Genomic DNA, 13,992 nt, shown 5'->3' with positions numbered 1-13,992 from the left:
GACTGGGCTTTTTACTCACAAGGGCCTGACGCTGATGAACTCAGGGCCCGACGGCGTTCCTGCCCACAAACCCAAGTGACGACATCGGCACATCAGCCTCCCACCCTCTCTCTCTCTCTCTGTCTCACCTCGGTCTCTCTCAGACTCTCACGGTCTGATTCTCACCAAGCGGGAAAACCAAAATCGAAACCCCAAGTCCCCAACCGCCCAAAATCCCCACAAGCCCCACCGCGCCGCTCCCATCCTCCCCGGCGCCTCCCCGACCCGCGGCGGCCGCCGATGGAGCGGATCCACGTTGCCGTGCGCTCGCGGCCTCTCTCACCGGAGGACGCGCGGAGCAGCCCGTGGAGGATCTCCGGCAACACCATTGCCCACTCCGCGCAGTCCTCCATCCGCTTCGAGTTTGGTGAGCCTTCGCCCTTCCGTTCCGCCCCGCTTGGCTTGGCTTCCATGCCATTTGATACTGTGGGGGGTTCCTGATTGGTTGAGCTCCCCGTCGTTCTCGCAGACAGGATATTCGGTCAGGAGTGCCGCACCTCCGAGGTCTACGAGACTCGAACCAAGCACATCGTCGACTCCGTGGTCCAAGGGTTCAATGGTAATCTCGTTTGCTCTGTTCGCTGGGGTTGTTCCCCCCGGGGGCAAACGAGTTGGGTCCAAACGCATTTCAGAGTTGTTTACTTTTTTTTTTAAGAAACAGGAGGGGAAACTCCCCTACTGATTAGATATATTTATAAGAGAAAAGAAAACAGAATTACATCTAAAAACAAAGGGTAGCTGCCGAACGAAAGAAAGAAAAAACAATAACAACAGCAACACATGAAACAAACACCGAAGGTCAAACTAGGCGGCACCAAGCATCTAACTACTCATTCAAAGCCAGCCAAACTCTCATTCATCAATCTTGGACGGCTTCGCTCTGTGAAGGAGAAAACTGAATTCCGTTCAGAACTTCCTCTTGCAGTCTTGAACTGTTGGGCGGACATTATTAAAAATCCAATCATTCCTGGTGGTCCAGATGCACCAGGCCATGAGTATGATGATCTCCAACGCAAAAGAGACCCCAAGTCTATGTCAGGCTGATAGGTGTCCACCCCGCTTGCTGTCGTGGATTATGGGTGTCGAACGCGCGTACTTTGTACTCCCACCGTTCCAAATTATAGGTAGTTTTGACTTTTAATATATGTTTTTTTGTATGCATCTAGATATAGCGTATATCTAGGTGCATAACAAATACTCCCTCCATCCCAAAATATGTGCTCGTTTAGCATTTAAATTTTGTCCCCACAAAGAGTGCTCTTTTAGCTTTTAATGAGGTCCATCTAATTAAAGCAATGTGAAATAACAAAAATAAATTATAGAGAAGGACATGAGCTAATCAAATCTTAGTAGATGCTACTTTTCCGATTCCAATGCATTTGCATTTATTGAGGATCTAGAGAACCAAATAAGCAACAAGGTTTTCAATCACAACTGCTATAAGTAATAAGAGGCAACAAGGTCATTTCTCACAGCTAGTAATGTGTCTGAATTTTCTAAACGAACACTTATTTTGGTACGAAGGGAGCACTATGTATCTAGAAAAGTCAAAACGACCTATAATTTCGAATGGAGGAAGTACAATATGGCTTTAGTAATGTAATTTAGCGGTCTTCAGATTACTGTAGATACGCAACATCCTCCATTGTTTTTTGTACCCCCCCCCCCCCCCCCCCCCCCCCCCCGGGGCGTCCTCGTCCTGTTTCCACAACCTTATTTCAATATTGCACTAGGTAGAATGAAACCCACGCTTCCTCCACAGCTTCCTTAAGGAATGTAGTATGACATCCTTCCCACAATTTGTGACATTTTGGCATCTCCTTTAACGCCACCAGACGAACCATTGGAGGTGCTACGGTAGTTTAGGTCGAGTCATGTTGAGTACGATATATATTGTTCTGTAATGTCAATACATGCACGTGAACTTCAGTTGAATCATTATTTCAATCTTGATTACCTTGTCATTTTAATTTTAGTTTAGAGTAGTATTATGGCTATCTTGTCAGGAACCTATATTTTCTCTAGTTGAAGAACTGAAGTTGGTTCTAGTCTCATAGGACTGTAGAATTCTAGCAGCCAGTAGTGTCTACCTAGGAACGGCACTACAGTGCTATGCTCTTTGTCTTCCATTTACTGTAATTTTCATCGTTCAGCAAGTCCAATACTGTTTATCTGACACTGACTGCATGTTCATATCATTCTCTTTTATTTTCCTTTCCATTTTTTATGTTGTGCTATATCTTGTCTCCTTTCTTGGTTCTTCATGCAAAAGAATTTTCTTAATCTATGAGGCAATTTGCTGAGTCTATATGAATTGAAATCAACTGGTCTCTTTCATCATGACAGGCACTGTTTTTGCATATGGTCAAACTAACAGTGGGAAGACCTACACGATGAGAGGATCGGCTAATGAACCTGGAATAATACCACTTGCAGTTCATGACTTATTCCAGCGTATTGAAGAGGTTAATTCTACATAGCGCTGCTCAACAACCACTATTTATTATGCTTACTTTAGTGTACACTATGAGAATTGAGCGAGATATGTTCTTCTAGTGTACATATTCAATTAGTTCATTCTTAATTTGTGTGCAAAAGATTCTTGATGTAATTTATCCTGAATGCTGTTAGGGTTTGCTTAATGTGTTTTACAAAGGCTGGCTAGCATAGTCCTTAGCCACTTTTTCCTTAATTGTCATAATTTTCTGCGTTATTATATTGAAGCTTGGCTAAAGTTTTTATTCACGTGCTCTGTATTCTGTTTGGCTTATTTGTTTTAGCTATTGTGTAGCATATGGACAGAGAATTTCTTGTCCGGATGTCTTACATGGAAATTTACAATGAAGAGATTAATGACCTTCTTGTGCCAGAACATCGGAAGTTGCAGATTCATGAGAGTAGTGAGGTGAACATCCATTCTTTTAATATGAAATTGACCACTAACACCATTTTTAAATAGTAGTCTTAAAGTTACGTGTTGCTAATTTTGATTGAAGAAAGGGATATTTGTTGCCGGTTTAAGAGAAGAAATTGTAACATGCGCAGAGCAAGTCATGGACTTTATGTCTTTTGGAGAATGTAAGCTTTCTCGAACGTCTGCTGGTTCAGTTACTATATAATTCATTCTTCCTAATAAACTGCTAGCAAAATTGCAGCTCACCGGCATATTGGGGAGACAAACATGAATCTTTACAGCAGCCGTTCTCACACTATATTTCGCATGGTATGCTTATATTCCTCTGTATTATTTTCCTATGGATCGCAATTTTGATTCTTATGCTACTAAGTGCCCAGGTAATTGAGAGCAGAGAAAAAGGAGATGATAATGAAGCTGAAGATTCTTGTGATGCTGTACGAGTATCTGTATTGGTATGTGCAATTACCACTACTCTCTCCAGTAGATAATATTTGCTTTTTATTGGAATACATGCAGTTTATCTTTCAAATTTTGGTTATCTATATTGTTAAGAATATTTTAGATTGGGAATTATATTTTTAGATTTGTGTTGAATGATACTCCCTAGTCCATGCATTCATATTTTTCAGTGAACAGGGAGAAGGGTGTCTTGTAAAATGTTGCAAAAACTAAATGAGTATGGAAGATGTAGTCATGTCAATTCTTGAGTTTGTACAAGAAATGAAACATCAGAATTGTTTTTTAGGGACCATTGCCCGAACATCACTTATTTTTGACTGGAGGGAGTACATATTTAACTATTGATGTATAAGATCCTGGTTTCTCGCTTTTCTTCCATTTAATTGAATTATTCACATTTCAGAACCTTGTCGACTTAGCTGGCTCAGAACGTGCTGCAAAGACCGGTGCAGAGGGTGTGAGGCTTAAGGAGGGTTCTCATATTAATAAAAGTCTTATGATTCTTGGTACGGTTATAAAGAAACTTAGTGAAGGCATAGAGGGTCAAGGGTAAGTTATTAAATTTTTTACAAGTGGAGCCTAACTTGTTTTGATATTTTTTCATTACCGCTTTAATAATGGATTTTGTTCTCAGGGGACATGTTCCGTACCGTGACAGTAAGCTGACAAGAATATTGCAGCCTGCTCTGGGTGGAAATTCTAACACAGCTATCATCTGTAATATAACACTTGCACAGGTATGTCATATCTCACTATCTGCAAGCAATCGAGTTCTCATGTTGTTTGGACTACTGGATTATGGAAGTAGAAAAATGTACTGCTTATTTCATTCTTGCAAAATTGTATCCTGAAGTATGAACTACTGAAGCATCTTCCATTGCATATTCCTAGTGATTATTTTGCTTACTGATTGATGTTTCGTTGTGGAAATTAAGTTGAAAGGTGTCACTAACTTCTCTTTTATATTTTTATCACATTTAGTTAACAACTTGAAGCAGGCATTCTGAATTTCCATCTATCGACTCAGTTTTTATCGAAGCAAAATTTAGTATTCAACATGTAATTAGGCAACAAAAAGAGCAAAGATTATAGTCTTAAAACTAAAACTTTTGTTATATGTATCGTGGTAAACTATTTAGTTTATATTTTGTAGGTACATGCTGATGAGACAAAAAGCAGTTTGCAATTTGCAAGTAGAGCATTGCGTGTAACAAATTGTGCATGCGTTAATGAGGTACTAACATGTTTCTTTTGCCAGCTAGATACTATTTCTATTTATCATGCTATAATTGCATAAATCCTTACATTATATATCTGCAGATTTTGACAGATGCTGCGTTATTAAAACGCCAAAGGAAAGAAATAGAAGAGCTCCGTGCAAAACTTAGGGTATGTTTTAAAGTGTGCTTAAGCATTAAATCTATACAGCTTCAAGATACAAACTTGCACTCCTTTCTGTCCTTAGAACTCTCAAAGTGATCATTGGGGGGAAGAAATCCTGAATTTGCGGAACACACTACTGCAGGTTGCTTTCTCAGCATTTCTTTTTTTTCCCTACTCAGTGATTCATGAATATATAATACATCGAGTAATCTGATTATTATTTTTCTAGAGTGAACTGGAAAAGGAAAGGATTGCTTTAGAGTTGGAGGAGGAAAAGAAAGCTAAAGAGCAGCGTGACAAACGCTTGATTGAACAGGCAAAGAAAATTGAGAATCTTAGTTCACTGGTACTAAATTCAGAGAGAGATGACAGGAGTATTGCTTTTAGTAAGGTTAGTTGTCACAATTTGTTATGTAATATGTAACAGTTGTCTAAGGCATATTTTTTTCTCGAATACGCATGAGAGCTGCGTATCATTGCATTAAGAGACATTGTCCAAGGCATATAAACTGCATGGTTGCTCATTGTTCCTTCTTCCAATTTTTCTTCATAGGTGTTCTTTCTTTTCTGCTGATAACTTGAAGTAAAATCTGTTTAAACTTTAGACTTTACAAAAATGGTCATAAGACACATGCCTCTTTTAAACATAAGACCAACAATGTAGCACTACTCTTTATCCTACTAATAATTTTTCTTACGAAAAAATTCGTTGTTGAACAGGACAAAAGAAGGGTAACATGGTGTCCTGGACCAAAAGCAAGGCAATTTGGTATTGAGGTATCATTGTAACTGATGCTCTTCAACATGTTCAATTTGGCATTCTGAAAGTCTACAGGCACATCTTTTGTTTTTGGATGGCTCTGCAACATTGTTTGATCACCTTATCATTTTTGAAATGTTATTCAGAAAGAATTTCGCCCAGAGTATTTGTCTAGATGTTCTTCTCTCTGTGAATGCTTTTGCTTTTCATCCTTTTTCTTAGGATATGTGAATAATAAATAACATATGTGGTGGACTGGTGGTGTCATTTTTCAGGGCATGCCATACATATATTAATACAATTCTTTTCTTTCATATCAAATCGTCGTGAGAGTATTGAAATTTATGCAAAAGATGACTGGTTGTGTTAAGAATATATTCTGAGTATCTATACATAATATCCAGGTTTTAGGACCTGTCGAGGAAGGCCCTACAAGCAGCACGGTTAGAAATGAACGCAATATGGGAATGCCACCACATTTTGAAGAGCTAATGCAAGGAAGTTATGCAAGTAATGATGAGCCTTGTGCTAATGCTTGCTCACCTAGTGATATGGCCAAATACACTGAAGATGTTTCTCTACCTGATTCACATGCTTTGCTGCACGTTACCAACCGAAGAAAGACAAATACAATGGTGGTTGATTCTGATACTTCTAGTTTTGAGCTTTTGGCCTTTTGTTAATACAAGATGCCTAATCAAGTTTGGATTTCTTTCTCTAAAAATATTTTGTAATTTTTTTTGGTTACATATCTGATTGTTGAATACATGGTCTTGCCAGAAGAAATCAGATCAAGAGCAATTCGGGGGGACAGCTGGTGAACTAATAATACCCGAAGACGCTCATGATGGGAATAATGCTCTGCAAAGTCAGGAATGCACTGTGCCTTGTGTAGTTAGTAGCTTATCTGCTCGAGAGTCTGAAGCCATTCTTGTCATTAAACAACTTCAAGATCAGGTGGTACTCCCCCCCCCCCCCCCCCCCCCCCCCCCCCCCAGTATCGTGCTACTCTGAAATAAAAAAAATTAAGTATTTGAATAAATCCCAAGCAGATCAAGTTGTTGGAGGCAGAGAAGAGTTCTATTCAAACTAATTTGGATGATGTTCTTGAGTTGGCAACTCAACAGAAGACCTCGTTCAATGAGAAGTATGAAAAGGTGAAGGATGCTACACTTTGGAAATTAAAAGTTATTCTGTATCCGTAGTAAACACTACATTCGATTCAAGTTATCAAACTCTAAAATATCCTTAAGAAAATTTTACCTTCATTATTTTTCCACGATCGATGATAACTTTTTGATGAAATTTGTGCTTTACCTTGAAGCTGTTCTTACATTCTATACCACTTTGCCTATTTGCAGCTTCAGCAGAATGCTCTGGCCGCACAAGAACAAGCAAAAGTTGCTAATGAGAAGCTTTCCACACTGTCTGCTACTATAAAATCCAATCAGGCACTTTGTTACCCTCTTCCAGTTGCATTATATCCTTTTTTCTGTAAAACAAACCATAGCTAGGAATTTAGTTTCTTTCCATCTTCCTGCAACCATTTGTTCACTTCATGTTATTGCCTGACTAATTACATGACTGGATACATGTATGAAACATTTTTCTCCAACTTCCAGGAAGTAGCTTACGGATTCCTCAGTAATGTATTGATGGAGACTGAAGGAATAAATTTGGGGATGCATCAGTTGAGGAACTCAGTTGAAAGCGCTCTTTCTTTTATTGATGAACTTTCTCAGAATCTCTTGATGATGGCACAAGGCATTCTTGTATGGTTTCTATCATTTTTATGACAGCATCTCCAGATTGGACTTTCTTGAATAATCCTGTCATTTAGTTAAATCAACTGTCTTATTTGATATTCAGCAATGAGTATCAGCAGGCATTTTAGTCCATTATACACAGTAGCTCAGTTCATCTTAGAGATGCAAATTGTAAATCTGATCCACCCTATAATTTCTTCACCTATATGCTAATATCCTACATTCCTACTACCACAAAGAAATATAATGTGAATGGCTATCATGATCTTTGAGAGTTGTGAACCAATTGCATTGCTATGTTACTGTTATAAGCTTTGAAAAATCCTACATGCAGTCTGGTGAAAATGTCTCATCAATGGAGCACTCTGTTATGCTATTTATTGATTTCCAAGTAGATTTATGTATGCTTAGTGTAGTACTGCATCTATTTAACTGTCTGAACATAGTTTCCAACTTTCAATCCTAGTATCATGTGTAGTTGATATGTACTTTTGCTTTCCATAGGAAGTAAAGCACTCTGCTCATGAAGATATTAGACAGTTTGGTTCTATGGTCAGGGATTATGAGAAACTGTCAGCTTGTTTGATGAAAAAAGTCTGCAAACTTGAAACAGAGAAGGTATCTTCAAATTCTCTTTCCTAATGCACTTAAGTTTTTAAGCAGTTATTTTTTTCAATGTTACTCTGATTTGAATGCAGAAACTGTTAGAGGAACAATCCCAAGATCAACAAAATGAAATTGATAAACTGAAGTCCAATCTGGCAAGCTGTGAGAAGGACATAGATGTTTGTTACTGACTAATCTCTTTTCAATTATTTAATTTCCTAGTTCCTAATCCCGAGCTTACGGAAAAAAATACTTATACTCAGGACTGTACTCTTCAACATGAACTGGAGAAGGAAGGGATTCTCTCAGAGCTCCTAAACCTCCAAAAGGAAGTATTGACCTTGTCATCATCCTCTTTGATGAAAGAAAAGGAATCTATCCGAAAGGAACTTGATAGGACTAAAACTAAGTTAAGAGAGACCGAGACCAAACTTAAGAATTCCGTTCAGGAGAAAATAAAACTTCAGGTTGGTTATCAACTTGCTGTATTATAAATTTTATTACCGCTTAAAAGCCAGCTGTTCTGATGTACAAACGATACATGTTCTTTTACCAGAGTGAAAAAGCAGAGGCCCACAAAGAAGTTAAGAAATTGAAAAGCCAAAGAACTTTGCTTGAACGTGATTTACGGAAGCGTGATTCAGCTACTGTTGACAAAAGGCATGAACTGAATTCCACGCCACAGGAACTTGCTGGAGTTTTTGATCAAGCTGTCCAGATGCAGGTATTCATTATTCTTTGCAAACACCACATCTAGTATGTACTGTCATCATGGCTTACATATTGGAGTCACTAGTCTTGCATTGTTACCAGTTACAGCTATTCGTAGATCACTACAGATGCTTAAAACTTATAAACATTAGACCTTGGCTTTAAAAATGACTTGCGTTTTCTTTACTTTGAGATCATATCTGCTGGAGAACCGAGCAGTGGTAGAGCCTCATGCTCAGAGGATGCCCAACTAGGCTTGAACCCACCTTTCACAGTTTGTGTTGTGGGTACCTCCAAAAAGGGTTTCTATTGAGTTGCATGCACTTCGAGGCAAAGCCTGGGAAAGTCCCCTCTTTTAAGGCAAAGCCAGGGATGTCTTCTCCTGTGGCCTGAGTTATATGCTGGGAATATAACATAGTACAAAAAACTCTTTCAGGAGCTTTGTGGCCATGAATATCATTTCCTTTTCTTTTATATCCAGGAGGAGTACCAAAAGCTTGAGATGCACGTTTTTGATATGGAGGCGGAAATTTCTTCATTACAAGAAGCTTTAAAGACTTCAGTCGCTGAAAAGGACGAAGCATTATCTAAAGTAGAGCTTATGACATCGGAACTAGAAGATCTCGCGAATAAATTGAATTCAGCAGAATTAGAAAGGAACTCCTTAAGCGATGAAATTGCACTTTTGGTATACATCACACGCCTTTGCAAATATCCTAACCTTATTGCTTTTTTGCATTCTTTTTGTCTACTCAATTTTTCAATCATGAAACTGTATTTTGTGATGCAGACCAAAAGGTCAAATTCATCCGAATCGACCCTTAAAAGATTGGAGGCTTCTCTCAATTCTGTATCAAGGGAAAAGGAAGATATGGGAATGGTAAAGCACTATACTTTAATTCATTAGCTGTTATTTGGGATTCTTTTCATTTTGTTTAAAATGAAATGCAGCAACTTACTGATGCACTTCTGGACATGGAGTCTGAAAGATCAATTTGGGCAGCAAAGAAGAAGGAATATCTAGAAGCTAGTCAGAGATTGAATACTTGCCTTGATGAGAACCGCAAACTATCAGAAGATTTGATTAAGGTACCTTTGACAGAGTAATGTGTTTAGTTGCCATAATTTACGCATCTACTGTGTCCAATTTACCTATCTGGGCCTTACCCAGATGGTTAACGACACTGTTAAGTTGGTTTACAGAGGGGCTTTAAGTTTAATATATTCAATATATATTCCTTGCTCTTTACTACTGATACTCCAAAGAACTTCTGTATTAAATAAAATGTTGTCATACACTACTAGGTGCGGCAAGAGCTAGCGTCTTGTAGAGAACAGTGCAGAACTCCGGAGGAAAAATTGGCTCATTCCCTAGAGAGTAACATGAATGAGAAAGGAATAAAATTCTGGTCAGTCTTCTTATCGAATCTTTTCCAACAAGCATCTGTGTCTGTATATGAGCTTCAGTGTTGTTTGACTGAAGGATTAACATGATATGTATGAGCTTGTAGCCTTGTACATGGGCTGTTTCTATTATTTTTATATCATCATTTTTAACATGCAGCTAAGAAGGCTTCCAAGTTTTAGAAAGAAGCCTGTTAATGGGAGATACTTTCAAAATATATTAAAAAAACTCGACCGGTGGCGGAAGAACCGCCCCCACGGCATTGCAATTAAGAAGGGACCGTATGACCCTGGCCAAGAAAACCCCTGAACCCTGGCCCATGCCCATATGGGCCAAACTGAACTTGGGCTGGCGTATACCGTTACCCAGGCCGGCACACCGCACCGTAGCCTGGGCCGGGAACGCACCACAGCCACAAGCCAGCGAGCACAGCGAGGGGGATTTTTTGGGTGCAATGCCAGGGTTCGAACCCTGGTCGGTGGGCACGACCACAACCAGCCACATCACTGAGCTATTGCTCAGTTTGCGGTACTTTCAAAATATAAGAACATATTCGATTGATTCTGCTTTGCATCAAAACTGCAAATTTTGTCTTTCAAAAAAAGAATTGCAATTTTGTATTGATGTGCTCTGAATTATTGGGCATACTTTTAAAATGGTTCAAGATAATTTTAGAAGGCAAAAAATCATTGGGGTTATATAAACTTAGACATGTTTGCAAAGTCAATAAATAGCGGGTTCTGGGCAATAACCAATAAGTGAATGTTTAACATAATGGGTCTAGTAGAAAGCGTGCGTGGTTTTTTACACAAAAGATGCGTTTGCAAATTTGCATAGGCTCACTTACTACTGACAAGTAGACTTGTCTCATGCAGCAGCGAGGCCTGTAAAGGATCCGACCAATTTGTGGAAAAAGGAAGAACTATTGATGGTGCTGTAGGTGAAAAAGTAAGTCTTGTAGTCTCTTTATTTTGCTCTACTTCTCTTTGGGGCTTCAAAGTTTTTGGACATTATGAAACCAAATATGTTTTTCCTCTTCTCCTATGTGTCATTGTGTCAAGACTCAAGAGCGAAAAAGGGGTTAAGGGTAGGAAACAACCTCGTGACCAAGGATTGACTAAGATGCTAAAGATAGGGCCCTGACCCCCTTTCTACACAGCTGCGCCTCCTTGATCTCGTGGATGACCTGCTGCACATGGCGCTTGTTTTGTTGAACACGCAGTCCCATATCCACCAGACCCCTTACCCTTGCTCTGAAACCATATAAAATGATGTGTTTACATCATATTGTCATGGGCCTCATGATTCAATAATAAATACTTGCAGGGGAAATTATCACTAGAGCAGATATTTTGTTTTCAGTATTTCCCAATAAGCAACAATTGCCTCAATTCTTGTTGATACTCAGTGGCGGAACGTGAGGCATATGGAAGGAGGGGCCAATTAGTGCTAATGAGCTAATCTACAGATGGATAACTGTGTTAATATATCATATCTCAAAGAAATTTCATTGACCAAGGGGGGGCCAGTACCCTGTGTTGGCCTCTACTGAGGTCCGCCAGTGTTGATACTGTTGTCTATACAACTGGAAGCGATGTCACTTATTGGATATTTCCAATAATATTAAATGCTACAGTTATTTTTCCAGGTAGTGAAATTTTTGGTAGGTTTATTTTCTATATTTCTGTTGACTCCATTTTGAACAGGAACTTCAGAAACAACTTTTGATGATTACTGAAGAGCGTAATAGTTTACTTTCTGAGACACAGCAGATGAGGTTAATCGTCAATGAAGCAGAGGTTTTGAAAGAGAATTGTGACAGAAAAGCAAGTGCTTTATATATTACTAACCATAAGTTAACTCATTAAGAACTAACTTGTTTTCTGTTGCTTTTTACAATGCAGTTAATACATGCCAAAGCTACAATAGATGAGTTGAGCTCTAGGATATCTATCATGGAAGTCAATAGGAAAGATGTAAGCACCCCTGAACTCATTGTGTCTACTATCGCTTAAGGCTATAAGGACATTGGATTTCATTTAAAAAAAGGTTGTAGGTTGCTTTGTATCTTTATCACACCACATTTTGAAAATAAATTCATAGCATGTGCAAGACTCCAACTGGATCCTGTAAAAAGAGCATCCCATGTTTTATTGCTCTCATTTCAAGTATTTTGGAACACATCTTTGAATACTATTTTCATATGAGCAACATGAGCCAACACTCTTGTAGTGTAGTGGTAAGCTTCTCAGTTCAGGAAGACACCAACCAGGGTTCAAATCCTGGTGGCAGCAAAAAAATCCCCTTGCTAGCAATCCAAAAAATAGTAGCAGGGTGCCTATCTGTGGCACCTATGGTTGGTTTGGGCCCTCTTACCTGGGGGTAGTTGCAGTGGTCACTAACCCAGTGGGTTGTGGTTGGCCCAGGTTACCGTGCAGGCCTACAGTGTGAAGCCGGGGTTCGAGGGTTTTCTCGGCCGGTTTGGCTGAGATTTCTTCTTAGTGCAATGCCATGGGGGCGGTCTTTCCCCTGCCGGTCGAGTTTTTCATATGAGCAACATGAAGTTCTGAATATGAAGATGTTGATCTTGGATGAAAATTTGGATATTTTGACTGAATCCTTTGTTAACTGGAGTTTTTCATTTCGTTTCATGTCATTTAATTTTCAAAAGTAACTTATATCAATTTTCCAAGTTGGCATCTCAAAAATTGTGCATCAACTTATCAAACTTCAGTAGCAGTTTTCTACGTTGTAGCTTAGGTAACTTGGCCGTTATGTGGAAGTGCATATTGCATAACATTCTTGTGTTTACAGGATGCTGTGGTTAATAACAAAGAGAAGACAAAGCTTCGCATGCAGATTCGGTCACTGCAACCAGAACTTGATGCCCATCGTGGACGGCTCAAAGAAGCGGTGAATGAGATGAAGATCATGGACGCCAAATACCAAGAAGCATCCACCAAGCTGAAGAAGGAGCTTTCTCAGAGCTGCCGTGAAGTCCTGAGGTTGAGAGAAATACTTAAAGAGATACAGGGAGCATCAAACTGAGATTGTAAATTTGTCGCATATCTTCTTTTCGCAGCTCGCGTAGCAGAAATGTAAATATGTGATCGATCGACCATATGGAAGGCACACGGTATTTCCTTAACCAGTAAGGGTATGTATAGGTGCATTTGTGCCCCCATTTTTTTCTCTGTTTGTGCCGAAACGTAACAACAACGAAGCAGTACGTTTGATGAGTTTTGTAGGGGTTGAGCAACCATGTCTTGAGACTTGGGAGTTGACGTAATAATCCCTGATTCATGCATCCATCGTTGTGTCCAAAAGATTGAGTGCTGAGGATGTCTTGCGCTCTTGTACCGAGAGCACGCGAGTACTATCATTTTGAAAACCTGGGCCGAGCATTGTTGTGTCGTAGCTATCGATTGTTTGGTCGTCAGGCACCCAAAGCAAACCTGCTGTAGTTCAATCTGAAGTTGGCTGGGTATTCTAGGAGGATTAGAAAGCCGGTCGGGAATGAGACCCGTCGTCTTCATTGACGCAGCTTCATGATGAAACCGCACCATCCATTCTCTCCCACTGCCAGTCCTGGAAGCAGCTACCAGAACCATACCCTTGGGCCTTGGGCCACCTGCTCGCCTGGTCACCACGCTTACGGCTTATCCAATCACCTCTCCCCTCCCTCAATGATCCCATCTGACAAAGGGAAAGGGCAGAGGGCAGGGTGAGATCAACAGAGGCGCGCGCGTGGGGCGGACGGTCATGATTCGCGCAATCGCGCACGCATGCCTGCGCCGCGCCCGCCCCCGCCCCGCTCGGCTGGAGCAGGTTTTCAGCGGCGAGTGGCGCGCAATCATGGACGCGCACGCGGCGACGTGAGGCCACCAGGGACCGCACGCACGGCACGGCACGGCGCGTGACGCCCCCCCGGTGCGATCTCGGCCGT

The 13,992-nt window shown here is 40.2% G+C and overlaps 1 protein-coding gene across 2 annotated transcripts; it reads left to right on the top strand.

Moving 5' to 3' along the window:
• The first annotated feature begins 279 nt into the window (after positions 1–279).
• Positions 280–13,233, top strand: LOC112881768 (kinesin-like protein KIN-7I). 2 transcript variants are annotated; one of them, XM_025946629.1, is made up of 31 exons: positions 280–406; positions 509–598; positions 2,386–2,504; positions 2,831–2,944; positions 3,036–3,117; positions 3,195–3,262; positions 3,334–3,408; positions 3,819–3,964; positions 4,050–4,152; positions 4,569–4,649; positions 4,736–4,804; positions 4,881–4,940; positions 5,028–5,189; positions 5,519–5,575; positions 5,963–6,193; positions 6,342–6,515; positions 6,611–6,715; positions 6,920–7,009; positions 7,181–7,330; positions 7,829–7,942; positions 8,023–8,109; positions 8,194–8,397; positions 8,487–8,654; positions 9,123–9,329; positions 9,432–9,521; positions 9,593–9,730; positions 9,947–10,050; positions 10,922–10,994; positions 11,753–11,872; positions 11,951–12,022; positions 12,861–13,233. In XM_025946629.1, the coding sequence occupies exons 1-31, from the start codon at positions 280–282 to the stop codon at positions 13,092–13,094; spliced, it is 3,714 nt and encodes a 1,237-aa protein (XP_025802414.1). In that variant the 3' UTR covers positions 13,095–13,233. The 2 variants fall into 2 exon arrangements, with proteins under 2 accessions (XP_025802414.1, XP_025802413.1); XM_025946628.1 differs by having other exon boundaries at positions 6,339–6,515.
• Positions 13,234–13,992: the final 759 nt, after the last annotated feature.

This window comes from Panicum hallii, chromosome 2, assembly GCF_002211085.1.
Source record: "Panicum hallii strain FIL2 chromosome 2, PHallii_v3.1, whole genome shotgun sequence".
Taxonomy (NCBI): Eukaryota; Viridiplantae; Streptophyta; class Magnoliopsida; order Poales; family Poaceae; genus Panicum; species Panicum hallii.
The sequence above is the reverse complement of the archived record's forward strand: the minus strand, read 5'-3'. Positions and strand labels throughout refer to the sequence as shown.

What these genes read in the sequence shown, in the direction of transcription:
- LOC112881768 (XM_025946628.1), top strand. Translation starts at nt 280, where the DNA reads ATGGAGCGGATCCACGTTGCCGTGCGCTCGCGGCCTCTCTCACCGGAG. An exon ending in ATCAAGCTGTCCAGATGCAG is followed by an intron (nt 8,655 to 9,122) that starts GTATTCATTATT and finishes TTTTATATCCAG; the next exon opens with GAGGAGTACCAAAAGCTTGA. An exon ending in TATCAGAAGATTTGATTAAG is followed by an intron (nt 9,731 to 9,946) that starts GTACCTTTGACA and finishes ATACACTACTAG; the next exon opens with GTGCGGCAAGAGCTAGCGTC.